The 13,578-nt window shown below is 36.1% G+C and overlaps 1 protein-coding gene across 2 annotated transcripts; it reads right to left on the bottom strand.

The window, feature by feature from the left end:
• Nucleotides 1-36: 36 nt before the first annotated feature.
• LOC132549652 (prostatic acid phosphatase-like) lies at nucleotides 37-13,110 on the bottom strand. 2 transcript variants are annotated; one of them, XM_060213606.1, is made up of 11 exons: nucleotides 12,992-13,110; nucleotides 12,107-12,202; nucleotides 9,675-9,761; nucleotides 8,682-8,834; nucleotides 8,159-8,254; nucleotides 7,162-7,251; nucleotides 5,501-5,642; nucleotides 4,032-4,114; nucleotides 2,833-3,016; nucleotides 1,955-2,083; nucleotides 37-481 (listed from the first exon to the last, which is right to left on the bottom strand). In XM_060213606.1, exons 1-11 carry the CDS (start codon nucleotides 13,088-13,090, stop codon nucleotides 357-359), a joined length of 1,284 nt encoding a protein of 427 aa, XP_060069589.1. In that variant the 5' UTR covers nucleotides 13,091-13,110; the 3' UTR covers nucleotides 37-356. The 2 variants fall into 2 exon arrangements, with proteins under 2 accessions (XP_060069589.1, XP_060069590.1); XM_060213607.1 differs by lacking the exon at nucleotides 37-481 and adding an exon at nucleotides 2,336-2,396 and having other exon boundaries at nucleotides 1,961-2,083.
• Between the last annotated feature and the right edge of the window lie 468 nt (nucleotides 13,111-13,578).

Here is a 13,578-nt window from a genome sequence, read left to right as displayed (position 1 = left end):
CAATGACAAAATAACATCAGTATCTATATGCTCCTCTAGACTCATAATTTAAAAAAATCAAAATAACAAAACACCAATGCAAATCTTATCTTAAGAAATATAAGTATGTGGTATTTGAATACACAACCATTTTTTTTCTTTGAAAATTCAATATGTCATATTTAAGGTTAAAAAAACTAGTTACCAGAATACAAATTTGAACATTTTTCACAAGGATGAGAAATTTAAGCAAAAATACATGCGCCCGTTATGTGCTTAGAATTATAGATAGAAATTAGAAATAAACAATATTGGAGCCACGATTAGGTAAACTGTATTTAACATTCATTGGATATATCACAGTAAGTATGGTGCTATCACGTGTTGGTTTCTAAAAGTTTTCCAAATCCCACATTTGCTTTCCTTCCCTGCAGACACATGACCACTAACACCACAAGGGTAACCAGCAGGAGACTGCCCAGGACAACGGCCAAAATAGTGGCTGCAAAAGTAACAAATGTCAGTCAAGATAACATCTAACTTGAGCTACCACACTGGTCATGGTAAAGGTTGAAAAGTTCAGATCAATAATTGTTAAGTTCAGATCAATAATTGTTAAGTTCAGATCAATAATTGTTAAGTTCAGATCAATATAATGGCCTCAAACCCAAATTTACATAACGACATATGTCAGACAGAAAAAAATCACAAAAAATAACTTCTAAAATGCTTTAGCCAATGTGCTGAAATTTTCTTAATCAAATATCATTTGATTTGTTTTATTTTATTTTATTTTCCTAACTCTACCTTTTAATGAACTAAATGTATAAAATTCTGAAACATGATTATAAAATGATGAGAAAATCTTCAATTTCTGCAATAACCTGATGAAAATAGCATAACAAGAACATATGAACAAGAACATATTCCTTAACAATGAACAAGAACATATTCAACATTGAGAACAAGAACATATTTCTCAACAATGAACAAGAACATATTTCTTAACAATGGACAAGAACATATTAATTAACAATGAACAAGAACATATTTCTCAACATTGAACAAGAACATATTCCTTAACAATGAACAAGAACATATTCCTTAACATTGAACAAGAACATATTCCTTAACAACGAACAATAACATATTCCTTAACATTGAACAAGAACATATTCCTTAACATTGAACAAGAACATATTTCTCAACATTGAACAAGAACATATTCCTTAACATTGAACAAGAACAATTCCTTAACATATTCCTTAACATATGAACAAGAACATATTCCTTAACATTGAACAAGAACATATTTCTCAACATTGAACAAGAACATATTCCTTAATATTGAACAAGAACATATTCCTTAACAACGAACAATAACATATTCCTTAACATTGAACAAGAACATATTCCTTAACATTGAACAAGAACATATTCCTTAACATTGAACAAGAACATATTCCTTAACATTGAACAAGAACATATTCCTTAACATTGAACAAGAACATATTCCTTAACAAAAAGCTGATCACACCGAGATTGGGTATCCAGAGTTACATTAAAATTTGAGATGTTTGTGTAGACCTGGAGGTTTAGTGTTGTGGCCAGGCAGTCTTTGTCATACTGCTTATATCTTACTTGACGTATCATAATTTAAAAATTGTTATTGGTATAGAACAGAACATTACAACCAGTGAGAAATGTATGTGATTACTCCATGGCTATCCCACCACCTCTATCAGACAAATGCCAAAAACATCACAAATACATTTTCTTAATGGTTTTGTCTGTGAAATATCTTACATATACTTACTAACCAGAAAAAATGTCTGACAATGATATCTATAGCAATTATTAAGTTCAGCAAAACCAAGAATCATTTTTTGCTGATGAAAGTACACTAGTTAACGTGTAATAGGAACAAAGGACAAATGCATAAATTTGAACTGGAAGTAGGGGGTGTAGTACTCACAAGTAGTAAAGAATGTTTTCTTTTCTTTTCCAGAGTGATCTGTTAATCCACATTCCTTGTTCCAATCTGTAGGAATCTTGTCTTTGGTTAAACTGAGGAACCTATCGTACGGACAGTCTATGAGACAACCTGAAATGGGTTCATGATAAACACTGTTACAATTTCATTCATCTTCAATCTTTTTATTCATATACCGACGTAGGAAAAGTAGACAAGTTCAAGTTAGGTCTATGTGAAATATGACATGTAGAAATCATCTTGAGTACATGTTTCATGTAAGATACATGTAAAGAGAGTGGAAAAGTAGTACTAAGGTCACTGTTTAACATACAATACAAGAATGTAGTCAAACACATTTAGCACCTGTACAGTGTACGATACCTGGTAGATAGAAAACACATTGTGACAAAGGTCCCCAGGTAACTTTGATCGACATAAAACACTGTAACAATAATGCCATGAAAAGAAAAGAGCAGTATCAGTGAAACTGACAAATACACCATGGTAACAACTTAACTGGACACAAAATTTCAACAAAGGGCAATAACTCTAAGTAATTGAGGGGTTGGCGGCCCTGAAATTTATACACTGCATACTGTTTTACTATGACCAATATATAAACTATGTCTCTTGATCCTTGCTTAACTGTTGGCAAAATTATGCTCTGAATCAAATGGATGGATGGACGGACAAAGTAGTAACTACATACTCCTCGAAAAAGTTTGGCAGAGCATAACAACAGTAATTAACTAATACTGCTGAAACTTTGACACGTAATTACTGTAAAATATCAACCATATTGATCCTCTCTTCAGATCAGATATCCTGTATATACTGATATATAGGTTTCTCGTTTGTAGAAATTGACAGACACTTACCAGGTATTGTCAATTTGTACACATTATCTGTGGTATTTTTGTACCAGACATTGACAAATTGTTGATAAGGATGGACTGTGGTGTTATCCCTTAGTTCTATGGACACCATTGCAGCATAAGGGGGACTCTTTCCATGCTCAAACAGTCCTAGAGCTGTTAACAGGGCAGCTACAGTGGTATCATGCTGTAGAAAACAAAAACAATAAAATAATGCTGTTCTTTCTCAGTGATCAGGATTTTATCACTGTATCTCGCCAGAAATCTGTTATCTCAAGGAAAAGCTGTTAAAAGTACCTGTTGCATGTTGCTAAAAGATGATCATGACCTAAATTGAAGAGAACAGAAAAATATTCATGGGTATAGTGTTCTTCTAGATATGATTATCCTTGTATCCTGAATTTTTTTTAATTTTCATAATATCTGAACAAAGACCAATGCATGTTCAAGAAGGTGTTGAGAAATTCAAATAAAAAAAGATTGATTTGTTTCATATAGAATGAAAATTCACAAAGTCTCTTTAGCATTGAAGCTAGTGCCCTATTTAATCCTGAAAATTTATTCAGAACTGGTAAATTTTCTTTCCAAACAAAGACATGAAGACATGATCCTTAACTGACATAAGTAGTCCTGGATCTTGAATGTCAATATGCACATGCACTGTTGTTTTGTTGGTTTTTTGGTTTTTTTTTTTTTGACATTTCAAAAGAAATCACCAATATTGCACAATAAAGTTAAAAAAAACATAAGTAAAAAAATGCTTCTTTCAAAAAGCATACAAGCATCTTTATCTTTTGCTGACAGGCCTACATGTACATACCTATAACAAAGGATTTTTAAATATGTAGGTCATTAAAAACTATGTATGGTTTCGTACCACTGTTATAATCCTGATGTCTGATCATATATTCTTACTGTTATGTCAAGTTTATCCAATGCTCCTCAGTGTGTCATGTGATTTCTATTAAATACCTTAGTACTCTTTTGAAGGACATGACATTACTTTGACCTAGATATATCTTGATACAGAATTGTCCATATCACTGGCTGATATGTTCTATCTTCTATTGTTATTTTCACAGCTGATTAAGCCAATATTTGCCTGTTTTTTAGCTTCACTGACTAGAAATTCAAATTACACCTGAACTCCACATATTTTTGTATCATGTCTCCTTGTTTAAGATTAAAATATGAATACCTACCCCAGAGTGCATGTACAGCTTTGTTTTTTGAGATCCTTTCAACTGATTCCTCATATTCTCAATAATTTCTTTAAGTAGAGGACCTAAAGAAAGAATTATAAGATATGAACAAGTGTCTCGATTAACAACATCTTGTCAGATGTAACAATGATAATAACTTTCTACACAACAGTCAAATAAGTAAAGCACCAGTATCTGATGACTCAATGATATTCCATCGTACACTACTGTATATCAGGTAAACTCTTACCTATAAAACATTTCATTTTGCAACAAGTGTTAATCTTATCCTTACATACTTCTAATATTTGTATATTTTTTATGCAATCAAATTTATCTACCATTCAGAAAAAAACAATCCCTAAAATTACAACAGAATGATGTCAATCTATTAGTATCTTACCAATCATGATTTAAGAGTACAATAGTAGACATTCTCTACACTTACAATTTCACTCCTCTCCACTTCCATCAGTGTACATCAAATTTAACCCCAAGGTCCTCACCACTGCCATCAGTGTACAACAAACTTAACCCCAAGGCACTCACCACTGCCATCAGTGTACATCAAACTTAACCCCAAGGTCTCTACCACTGTCATCAGTGTACATCAAACTTAACCCCAAGGTCCTCACCACTGCCATCAGTGTACATCAAACTTAACCCCAAGGTCCTCACCACTGCCATCAGTGTACATCAAACTTAACCCCAAGGTCCTCACCACTGCCACCAGCGTACACCAAACTGAATCCCAAGGTCCCTACCACTGCTATCAGTGTATATCAAACTGAATCCCAATGCCCTCACCACTGCCATCAGTGAACATCAAACTTTACCCCAAGGTCCTCACCACTGCCATCAGTGTACATCAAACTTTACCCCAAGGTCCTCACCACTGCCATCAGTGTACACCAAACTGAATCCAAAGGTCCCTACCACTGTTCAGACGAGTGCAATCAGTTTAAATCAAACTTAACCCCAAGGCCCTCACCACTGCCGTCAGTGTACATCAAACTTAACCCCAAGGTCCTCACCACTGCCACCAGCTAACCCCAAGGTCCTCACCACTGCCACCAGTGTACACCAAACTTTACCCCAAGGTCCTCACCACTGCCATCAGTGTACATCAAACTTTACCCCAAGGTCCTCACCACTGCCATCAGTGTACATCAAACTTTACCCCAAGGTCCTCACCACTGCCATCAGTGTACATCAAACTTTACCCCAAGGTCCTCACCACTGCCATCAGTGTACATCAAACTTTACCCCAAGGTCCTCACCACTGCCATCAGTGTACATCAAACTTTACCCCAAGGTCCTCACCACTGCCATCAGTGTACATCAAACTTAACCCCAAGGTCCTCACCACTGCCATCAGTGTACATCAAACTTTACCCCAAGGTCCTCACCACTGCCATCAGTGTACATCAAACTATCCAATAATCCCAAGAAAGTGTATGTGTACTTACCTCCCTTTAATCTGCTCTTATGCCCACTGAACATTAATCTAAAGGCAATATCATCAAGATAATGGAGCTTTTCATACACGGTCATATTCTCATTCCTCCATGTTTTGTTTGCCCAGCTTTCCCATTTCAGTCCATGAGCTTTCTGAGATATGAAATGATAATAACATCAACATATTAGAAAAAGATATAAAAGTATAATTTCAGAAGCTGTCCTTCTTATGTCTGTGTAAATCACAGTCTCTGTAGGTGATCTTAAACCTTTCTTATCTCCACTGATCACAATAAATAAAATTACCCAAATCTAAATTCTAAATATTCCTAATAATTGAAAATGTTTGCTGGTAGTTTTGATCTTTTTCAAAGATGGGGTTTCAAAAATGGCCTAAGAATCCAATACAACAGCTTGTATGTGCTGTTGGTAGTCTCTGCAGTCCTTTGTTTACAAATAGGCATTTAAGTTCAAACATGTACATATGCAAGAATATTAAGCCCTTTTTGTGACAATAATGAAAAATAATGTATGGTTTTGGGAGAAAATGCTACAACATCATTGCTTCATTTTTTAAAAGAAAACTAAACATGAAAAAGCTGATAATAACATGTTAAATATCATATATGCAAAGCAAGAAGTCACAGTTTTGAATACATTGGCAACAGGAGATAACAAGAGGCCCTAATGGTTACCTAAGGTATTCTGGTTTTTGGACAGTTTTAGAACCTGTCCATCAGTCCCAGCATTGGAGCAGACAGAACAGAACTGATATACGCATACTTACAAAGTTTTTATTGTTTCTAAGTTTGAAGGCTTAATTTTCAATTTAACAGAACTTACAACAGTCTGTTGTTGCAGTTTAGCATATTTGACCTCTTTGACCTTGAATGAAGTTGAATAAGATTGATTAACAATATTGCTATGTACTTTTCTAAGGAAAAACAAGCATAGGAGAAAATCTGTTTTGGATTGAATATTGCAAGGTAAACAGTAATAAAATGTTTATACTTGGTTTTATGAGTATAAAGGGACTGTCAACTACAGTAATAACCCACCAAAGTGAAATCCCAATTTTCAAAATGGCCGTCAGTTTCCCTAATAACTACAAAAATTAGATGTTCTCACAACTGCTCAATCAATATTCTAACAAGTTTGTAAATGACAGACTTAAGTTGGTTTACATATTAAATCACCTAATATGGAATCCAATCAGGCTTCTTTGTCCTTAAATAATAATAGTGGGATGTTTTGCCACGTATCATCATCAACACAAATATTTTGACCTTCAGGTTATTGCTCTCTTTTCTGATAATTCTTAAAACACTTTGCACTTTGCAATCTCTTGATCATCACTTAAGTTATTGCTATCTGCTTTTAAAACATCAAACAACCAACTGTGCTGGGGAAGTCTTATATTTCTAGCAGATTTCTTTGTTTTAATGTTTCTCCTAAAGACAACTTTACAACCCACACCTACCTCTCTTTGTGAGAACGGCACTGTATTAGGTGTTCAAAGTCTCCATCTTAGTAGAAAATGTAGTAATGTCAAAAGAACAATAAATGATATTGGGGTATATGATATATTGTTGTAAGATTGACAACAGAACCTGTATTGCTGCTCGCAGATTGAACAGAAACATTGGCACTAAAGAAAGTGACTAAAGATTACCTCACAGAGTAACAAGTCAGATATCTTCCACAAGGTCGTGACATTCTGAGGTCCCCATCCAGTTTTGTTGTACAAAAAATCATAAAAATCCTGAAAATATAATTTTTTACAAATTATAAAAAAAGAGGCAATATATTAATAGTGTATATACAATATAACATCAAAGACATTCAGGCATTCTGTTCATTTAAAAAGTCAACAAATGGCATTATTATTCAATTAAACGAAAATGATGTTTTCAAAACTAATCAGTAAGCCCACTTGACTTTGATACAAGTGCTATTAATCCAAGAAAATACCAATGCCTGACAACAGCCCAATACATAAAGAATACATGGTCAGTGTCTTAAAATATCAGCTGTATTTTTTGAGGGTGAAGAAAGAAAAGAGAGGCTCTCCACTTTTGTCTTTCTGTCCAGAGTCTAAATGCAGCTTACATTTTAAGGCACTGACCATGTATCCTATTTATTCTGTACCATTGATTGAAAATCAGACAGTTAAAACTTCAGCAGTTTTGTTGTTCAATCTTTGTTTATCTGTCATTGATGTTTCGCTGAATTTTGGCCTGATGATATATACACCAAAATAATTGCTCCATGCAGAAATGTAGTTCCAAACTTCAACGGATAAGACAGCAATTTTATGAATTTTTGTAAATAAACTTATTCAATACAACATATAAAATCACTTATCTCTGCGGTTATTTACATAATTGAATGTAATTTTAGAGTAAATTAGGAGAAAATAATTCTATTTAATTACTGCATGTACTAACATACAGCAGTGCCAGTTGCAGGATAAATATCTATATTTGGATTTCAGACCGTCAAACGCAATATCACTACCATGCAATACACCAAACATCTACTTTGTGTTAGAGGTACTTGAAATACTTGGTCCCCTCAGACTTACGTATCCCTTTCAACTTTTCAGAAATTACAAATACCAGCCATTGTTAGTCATATCTTCAGCAATACCTTGTTACAGTGATACCTGCCTCATTAGCCTTGTCAATGGCAGCTATACGAGGAGACCTCATGTCAGCATCGTACTGCTGGGTGTAGGATGGGCAACTTTCTCCCATGTTGATACGCTGGAGTGAAGACAATACATGAGTAACTGAAGAAATGTTTTTTGGACCCCTGGTCACACAAGTTTACACTTGGACATCCTTAAATTTATCATCATAAAAGATTTCTGCTGGCAGATCTTTTTTTTTTCAAACTTAACGTGCTCAGTGATTGGATGATATAAGAAATTGATAACAATTATCCAATCAGATTTGACTTAACATCATTGATATATGATACAGCTTGGAGTAAATCATAAATATTTTTGTAAATGTACATAAAATCTTAAAGAAAACTATTGAGAAATACAGGATTTACTAAAAACATTTCAGTTTCATTCTTATTGTAAAATACACTTGTAATATTGTAGACCAGGAGAAGTATTTATATCTTGCCATAATACTCATTGAAATCAATACTAAAATTACTTGACAAAATGTTTGTAATTACATTGTCCTCATATTTAGGTTTTGTGTGGATAGGAATTGGTTGCCAGGTCATGTTACTATTCCACACTTGTTCACCAGCGGGAGGATACAGTCCAGCCAGGTTACAAGCTGCACTCATCAGACATCTGTCCTCATCAGAACTTGTCACCAACATCTGACAAAACAACAAAAGGTCAAAGGTCAAGTCCACCCAACAAAAGGTCAAGACCACCCAACAAAAGGTCAAGTCCACCCAACAAAAGGTCAAGCCCACCCAACAAAAGGTCAAGACCACCCAACAAAAGGTCAAGCCCACCCAACAAAAGGTCAAGTCCACATAATAAAAGGTCAAGTCACCAAAACCAAACGTCCACATAGCAAAACATTAAATCCATGTAACAATGGAAAGGTCAAGTCATAACAAAAGGTTAAGTTGATTAAGTTTATAATGTACAGTCCACACAACAAATTGTCCACAAAAAACAACAATTAAAATTCCATACAACCAAAAGTCAGATCTACATAACCATGTCAACACCATCATACAAGATCACATCAAAATATTACTGGACATACCATGGCAGAATGAATTCCTTACAGCTATTATGAATCATTTTTGGACATAATCGATTGTAAGAAAGACCATGAATGAACATTAACAAGAAATATGTCAATAAATAAATTGTAACATGTAATGTGTTTCATTAAGGGAGATAACTCATGAAACTCCGAAGAATAAGCTCCCACTCAATTTTGCAGTCTGAACAAAGTTTTCAAAAAAAATGAAACATATATTTTCAAAGATATCAATATTATTTCCAATTAGTCTTTTTTTCAGATCCTTTCACATCATTATTATTTTCAAAAAGAACCATCAAAATGCAAAACAATTAAAAGGAAATGGTATTTGTTAAGTTATCAACCATAGCACTAAGGGAGATAATTCAAGTAGATGCCTCCGATAGGTTGTGTAAAATTGTATACAGTGTAATGATGTTTTGGTGATCACACATACCTCTGTGTTGTTGTAATTACTACTTAAGAAGCCCATGTAACGGTTCCTTATCCACTGACCCAGTTCATAATGTTGATTCATCCCAATCTGTAAAGAAAAGATTCACTGTAAAATACTGTTTATCTGGTAGTATGTGTAAAGCTGAGAGTAAAATCAGTCTTAAATACAATACTCTGGCCTCCATTTAGACTTTTCTAAGTCTAGTGGTAGAAGCTATCCACCTTCAGATGCCACTATCTCTAGACCGACACATTCAGAGGCCACTATCTCTAGACCAACACATTCAGAGGCCACTATCTCTAGACCAACACATTCAGAGGCCACTATCTCTAGACCGACACATTGAGAGGCCACTATCTCTAGACCAACACATTCAGAGGCCACTATCTCTAGACCGACACATTCAGAGGTCACTATTTCTAGACCAACACATTCAGAGGTCACTATCTCTATACCAACAGATTTAGAGGCCACTATCTCTAGACCAACACATTGAGAGGCCACTATCTCTAGACCAACACATTGAGAGGCCACTATCTCTAGACCAATAGATTAAGAGGCCACTATCTCTAGACCAACAGATTGAGAGGCCACTATCTCTATACCAATAGATTAAGAGGCCACTATCTCTAGACCAACAGATTTAGAGGCCACTATCTCTAGACCAACAGAATGAGAGGCCACTATCTCTAAACCATCACATTCAGAGGCCACTATGTCTAGACCAACAGATTGAGAGGCCACTATCTCTATACCAACAGATTAAGAGGCCACTATCTCTAGACCAACACATTCAGAGGCCACTATCTCTAGACTGACACATTGAGAGGCCACTATCTCTATACCAACGGATTAAGAGGCCACTATCTCTAGACCAACAGATTGAGAGGCCACTATCTCTAGACCGACACATTGAGAGGCCACTATCTCTAGACCAACACATTCAGAGGCCACTATCTCTAGACCAACACATTCATAGGCCACTATCTCTAGACCAACACATTCAGAGGCCACTATCTCTAGACCAACACATTCAGAGGCCACTATCTCTAGACTGACACATTCAGAGGCCACTATCTCTAGACCGACACATTCAGAGGTCACTATTTCTAGACCGACACATTCAGAGGTCACTATCTCTATACCAACAGATTTAGAGGCCACTATCTCTAGACCAACACATTCAGAGGCCACTATCTCTAGACCAACACATTGAGAGGCCACTATCTCTAGACCAACAGATTAAGAGGCCACTATCTCTAGACCAACACATTGAGAGGCCACTATCTCTAGACCAACACATTCAGAGGCCACTATCTCTAGACCAACACATTCAGAGGCCACTATCTCTAGACCAACAGATTAAGAGGCCACTATCTCTAGACCAACACATTCAGAGGCCACTATCTCTAGACCAACACATTCAGAGGCCACTATCTCTAGACCAACACATTCAGAGGCCACTATCTCTAGACCAACACATTCAGAGGCCACTATCTCTAGACCAACACATTCAGAGGCCACTATCTCTAGACCAACACATTCAGAGGCCACTATCTCTAGACCAACAGATTGAGAGGCCACTATCTCTATACCAACAGATTAACAGGCCACTATCTCTAGACCAACAGATTGAGAGGCCACTATCTCTAGACCAACAGAATGAGAGGCCACTATCTCTAGACCAACACATTCAGAGGCCACTATCTCTAGACTGACACATTGAGAGGCCACTATCTCTATACCAACAGATTAAGCGGCCACTATCTCTAGACCAACACAATGAGAGGCCACTATCTCTAGACCGACACATTCAGAGGCCACTATCTCTAGACCAACACATTGAGAGGCCACTATCTCTAGATCGACACATTGAGGGGCCACTATCTCTAGACCAACATATTGAGAGGCACTATCTCTAGACCACAAGATTGAGAGGCCACTATCTCTAGACCGACACATTGAGAGGCCACTATCTCTAGACCACCAGATTGAGAGGCCACTATCTCTATACCAACACATTCAGAGGCCACTATCTCTAGACCAACAGACATCTGAAGGCTTTTTTATTAGTTGCAACTGGTAACAACCACAATGCCCTCCACAGCAGTTAGGGTAAAGTGTCTTGACCAAGGACACAAACGCATTAGCACACACCAATCTGTCAGTTCTAACTGACAGAGCTATACATGAAATGGTTAAAATGAGGCAGCAATTCGAATATGGCAGAAATTTTCCAGAATGTAAATTTCTGTCACCAAAAACACAATATTCTTCCAAAAATAGGTCACATGTAAATACACATATACATTTTTGCATAGAAAAAAACTGTCAGGGTTGAATTAAATTGTAGTTCTAATTCAGATACATTTATTTGTATGTCTGTTCACCTGGCTATAAGAAAATAACTATCTGTGACTGTATCTACTGACCTTGGAGAGCCACCCAAAACCATTTGGCCACACATCTTTGCCGTTAGGATCTCCTTTGTATACGTCAATAGGGGATCGGTCGCCATGGCGATATACCTGATTAAAATAAAACAAAAAAAAAAACAATAAATGGAAATTAATGACAAGTACAGATCAGATTTCATAGTGATTATCAGGAACAGAGGTACTAATTCGCTTATCCAGAAAAAAATCTTTATATCTAAATGACCTACAACAATTATATGTATACAGATCTTTTTGGTATCAGCTCATGGGTGAGCATTAACCGACACGTGTTCTTATTTTCTTATTTTAGACACACTTTACCATGGAAGTGATAAATTTTGTGTGTTCCAATTCATAAAAAGTCAGATAACACAATTTTTTTAATGTACATTGTTGCATAGGTTATTGGGCCATGTACAAAAGGTGACACTGTTTTTATTGCAAATTTTAAAAGGAACTTTGTGTTTTACTTCATATTTCAAACTATTCCCTTTTGAGTTTTGAGTGACCTATCACCACTTAAAGCAGTAATTACATGTCACTCAAATGCAGGTTACAAAGTACGTTACGACCATGATACACTACACATGTACACATTACGTTGGGCTGTGCCTTAACAGATAATAAATCGGTATGTGGTTTCAATAAAACGAAACAAAAAAACATGACTATTTTTGGCATTTTCCATATTCTTGCTTTGATATGTTTATGTATTCACTCTCGACATTTCCTTGATGGGACTTACTCAATGTTTACATTGTGAGACCCAATATTGTTTTTAACAACAAAGTAGAAAAGGCTCGGGATAATCTATCACTGCTGTCATACGTGTATAAACAACATTTACATTATCCTAAACATATTTTAACACACTCTTACCATATTAACAAGTCTTAGATTTGACGTGTAATCGCCCTGACATAGTTGGACAGAGACAGTCACAAATATCCACTCGATTATCAGTCGGTCCCCGATCATCGCCACTTCGTGATCGCTTCGAATCGCTTCTTCTGAACTTTGTGACTGCGGAGATGCTAGTATTCTACGGCGTACTATTTACAGCCCGGTAAATTTCAATATAACCAGACACCGACCGGTGTAATGTGTTTTCATGGCACAGACATTTTATGATTTGGCTCTTCAGGACCGGGAGTCCCCATCCCGAGGGTCACACGGAAGAGCAGAATAAGAACACATCATATGTCTTTCGTAAATTCTGGTACTCAACGCCGGTCCCGGTCAGCATCGGTCCTGATGGGCCACCTCAGCTGTTTGAAGATCTTACCACTAAACTCGACGAAGATGTTGTCAACCAGAAACTCAGCCATTTCTATGATTGTGTCCTCCGTATATTCCTTCTTTGATTGGGACGTATATTTATTTATTATGAAATACGCTTGTATTTATACCACTGTTCACCTTTCTTGGAAAAGAAAACTCTCTTAACAAGAGAATGAAGGCGTTCG

The sequence above is a fragment of the Ylistrum balloti genome, unplaced genomic scaffold (genome assembly GCF_031769215.1).
Source record: "Ylistrum balloti isolate Yb309-2 unplaced genomic scaffold, AGI_CSIRO_Ybal_v1 Utg370072, whole genome shotgun sequence".
NCBI lineage: Eukaryota > Metazoa > Mollusca > Bivalvia > Pectinida > Pectinidae > Ylistrum > Ylistrum balloti.
The sequence above is the reverse complement of the archived record's forward strand: the minus strand, read 5'-3'. Positions and strand labels throughout refer to the sequence as shown.